Source organism: Lucilia sericata, unplaced genomic scaffold (assembly GCF_015586225.1).
Source record: "Lucilia sericata isolate MDLA Ls3-8-SP2 unplaced genomic scaffold, ASM1558622v1 Contig000159F_arrow, whole genome shotgun sequence".
Lineage (NCBI taxonomy): Eukaryota > Metazoa > Arthropoda > Insecta > Diptera > Calliphoridae > Lucilia > Lucilia sericata.
The window spans coordinates 297501-300000 of NW_023994189.1; the positions used below are offsets into that span (position 1 = coordinate 297501).

The following is a 2500-nucleotide window of genomic DNA, read 5'->3' on the forward strand; positions in this document are numbered from 1 at the left end:
AAATCTAAATCCGAAACTGTGCGAAGACATCTTTGTTGGTAAAATCTCTTATGAAATCTAAAAGTCCCATCTGTCAACTTAAACATAAAAGTTTAATATTTTCTTTATATTTACAAGCTTCTTGGATAAATCTCTTGTACTTGCGAAGTATCGACCGATCAAGTTCTTTTATTTTAAAGGTCGCTTTTATAAGGTCTCAAATATAGCCAAAAACAGGGGCTTTAAGTTTTTAGGATATCTCAAAAACTTGATGTAATGGAAAATTTAGATTTGGCGCTGCTAGTCCTTTAGAATAGTATAAATTGGTCTCTGGGTTTCGAGTTTTTTCTAATTTTGTTTGTCTGTGTAATCAAGGTTCTTAAGAGAAGTTTAATGGAAATGATTTGTTGTTGAAAATTTATCACTTTCTCTCGAATTATCGATTATATGACTAGGATTTGATGGAGGAAATATAAGCTTCGACTTTTTCTTCATAAGCTGTGTTTGGACACAATATTTAAGTAATTAAAATGTATATTAAAGTTGAAATTTAAAGACAAATCTAATTTACAAATTAAAATTCTCATACGACATCATAATATAACTATAATAATGGTTGTATCATCATACGACATGATAAAAGCCTCCTTTTAATGGAAAATTTAACGCCAACTTCTTGTGGAAAATATTTAGCTATTTAACTCCCCCTTTATATTCTGTATTTACATCTTAATATTTAATATAAACTCAATTTGATTGTTATGTCTAACTAACGCTTCTTTAATTGTCAATTATAGCACTTCAATTTAATTAAGAATTTATTTACCATCTGATATGTACAGCATTGAGACAACAAGAACAAAGAAAACCAATAAAGACTTTTCAAGAGATGGCAACGACGGCATTATAATGAAATTGTTTCTGCTTTTTTTTTTATTTTAAATTTAATAATTTATATTATTAATTGATGTTTTGTTGGAACACACAAAACTAAATGACTGACTGAACTAAAGAAACAATAAGTCACAGTTTTGTTTCCATTATAAAAATATTTTTTTCGCGTGCATTAAACAAGAGAAAAAAATATACACACAAAGAAAAAGCCAAACGACCCGACATCTTGGGGGCTAGATATAGCCAAACACACAGTTACTTATAAGTACTCACTATAAATATTTATATACATATCTTATCTATTTTATTTAACATCATTATCATTCTTTGTAACAATATGATTTTTTTTTTTTATTCCATTTTCAGATTGATAAAATTGCAACTACATCAACAACAGCTTTGGGCAATGAATGCCACAAGGTGCCGATAACACAAATACCGACATCCACCACAACAACAACAACAAGGCAGGCTGGAAAAGGTGTGTATAAACAAGGTATTTTTCCCACTATAATAAATATAAATATAAACAAAACATATTCTAAATATACATATACTTAGTTGAACTAATGTCTAAAGTAGTTGATTTTAGATTGTTTATGCAAACATACATACATATATTCATACATACATACAAACATTTGTAGATATTGTAATACAACAAAAAAATATTCAATTTGCTATATAAATACACTAATTCTGCATGCCTCTGATCTCTATAAATACTATTCCATTTTGCAGATGCAGGCCTTTCCGACAATACCTCCCCTACCCACTTCCAGGCTTTAACCAATGCCCAACCACAACAACAACAACAACAACAACAATCTAGAACTATAGTTACAAATAAAAAAACTTCTTCGCCCAAAACCCTACCTGCTACCTATTGTACTAGTACACGTTCCGCAGCAGTCATGGCTTTGGCCTTACGCAGTCAAACACCCCCCAGTCCACAGACAACACACAAAAATTCACGTAACTATCGAACTGCCGAAGCTGTCAACCACTCGGCCGAATCAACTTTTACAACTACAACGTCAATGTCACCCACCACCACGGCTACAACGTCTCGACAACATATTAATAACCGCTCACCGGCTCAACAGATCAAATCGAAGATTCTAAATGAACGTCCAAATGGCATTGGAGATTTGTATTCGGGCGGTTCGAGTAGTTCCGACAACGATGGTGTAAATACTTCCTCTTCCTCGTCGGCCACCGCTTTAAGGCGTTTGTATTTCAAAAGTGGTCGTAGCACTAAAACGAAAGCCAATACGAATAAATCTTCCATGTCTATGACCCAAATAACGAAAAATGCCATTTGTACAGCTGCCGTGCTGTATCATTCTTCGGTGGAAGGTACCCTAGGCGCCGCTGGTAATACGTCCAATAGTAAAAGTGTTCCCAAGGTCAGTCCATATTTCACACACAAGGTAAAAAAATTGTTCTTTTTCTATATCTTTATGTTTGTTCCTCTTAAATAACTCAAGGTTGTTGTAATGGGTTCTTCCACTGCTTCGGCGAGCGATACGATTATTAATACATCCACTGACTCAGCATCGACTATGATTACGAATGTTACCCATACAGATACATCAGAGACCTGCGATTCTTTAGATTTAGGTAA

General features: G+C 33.3%; 2 protein-coding genes across 2 annotated transcripts in view; one reads left to right on the forward strand and one right to left on the reverse strand.

The window, feature by feature from the left end:
• The window catches only part of LOC119601356, a 7741-nt gene extending 6751 nt beyond the window's left edge, over nt 1-990 (reverse strand). Inside the window, exon 1 of the mRNA XM_037952268.1 lies at nt 806-990. Coding sequence (XP_037808196.1) covers nt 806-884 — 79 coding nt within the window. The 5' untranslated portion in view covers nt 885-990. The remainder of the gene's footprint in view (nt 1-805) is intronic.
• Nucleotides 991-1283: 293 nt separating this feature from the next.
• LOC119601363 (mucin-5AC-like) overlaps nt 1284-2500 on the forward strand; it is a 9033-nt gene continuing 7816 nt past the window's right edge. Inside the window, exons 1-3 of the mRNA XM_037952277.1 lie at nt 1284-1344; nt 1615-2282; nt 2364-2496. Of these exons, the coding sequence (XP_037808205.1) occupies nt 1284-1344; nt 1615-2282; nt 2364-2496 (862 nt within the window). The remainder of the gene's footprint in view (nt 1345-1614; nt 2283-2363; nt 2497-2500) is intronic.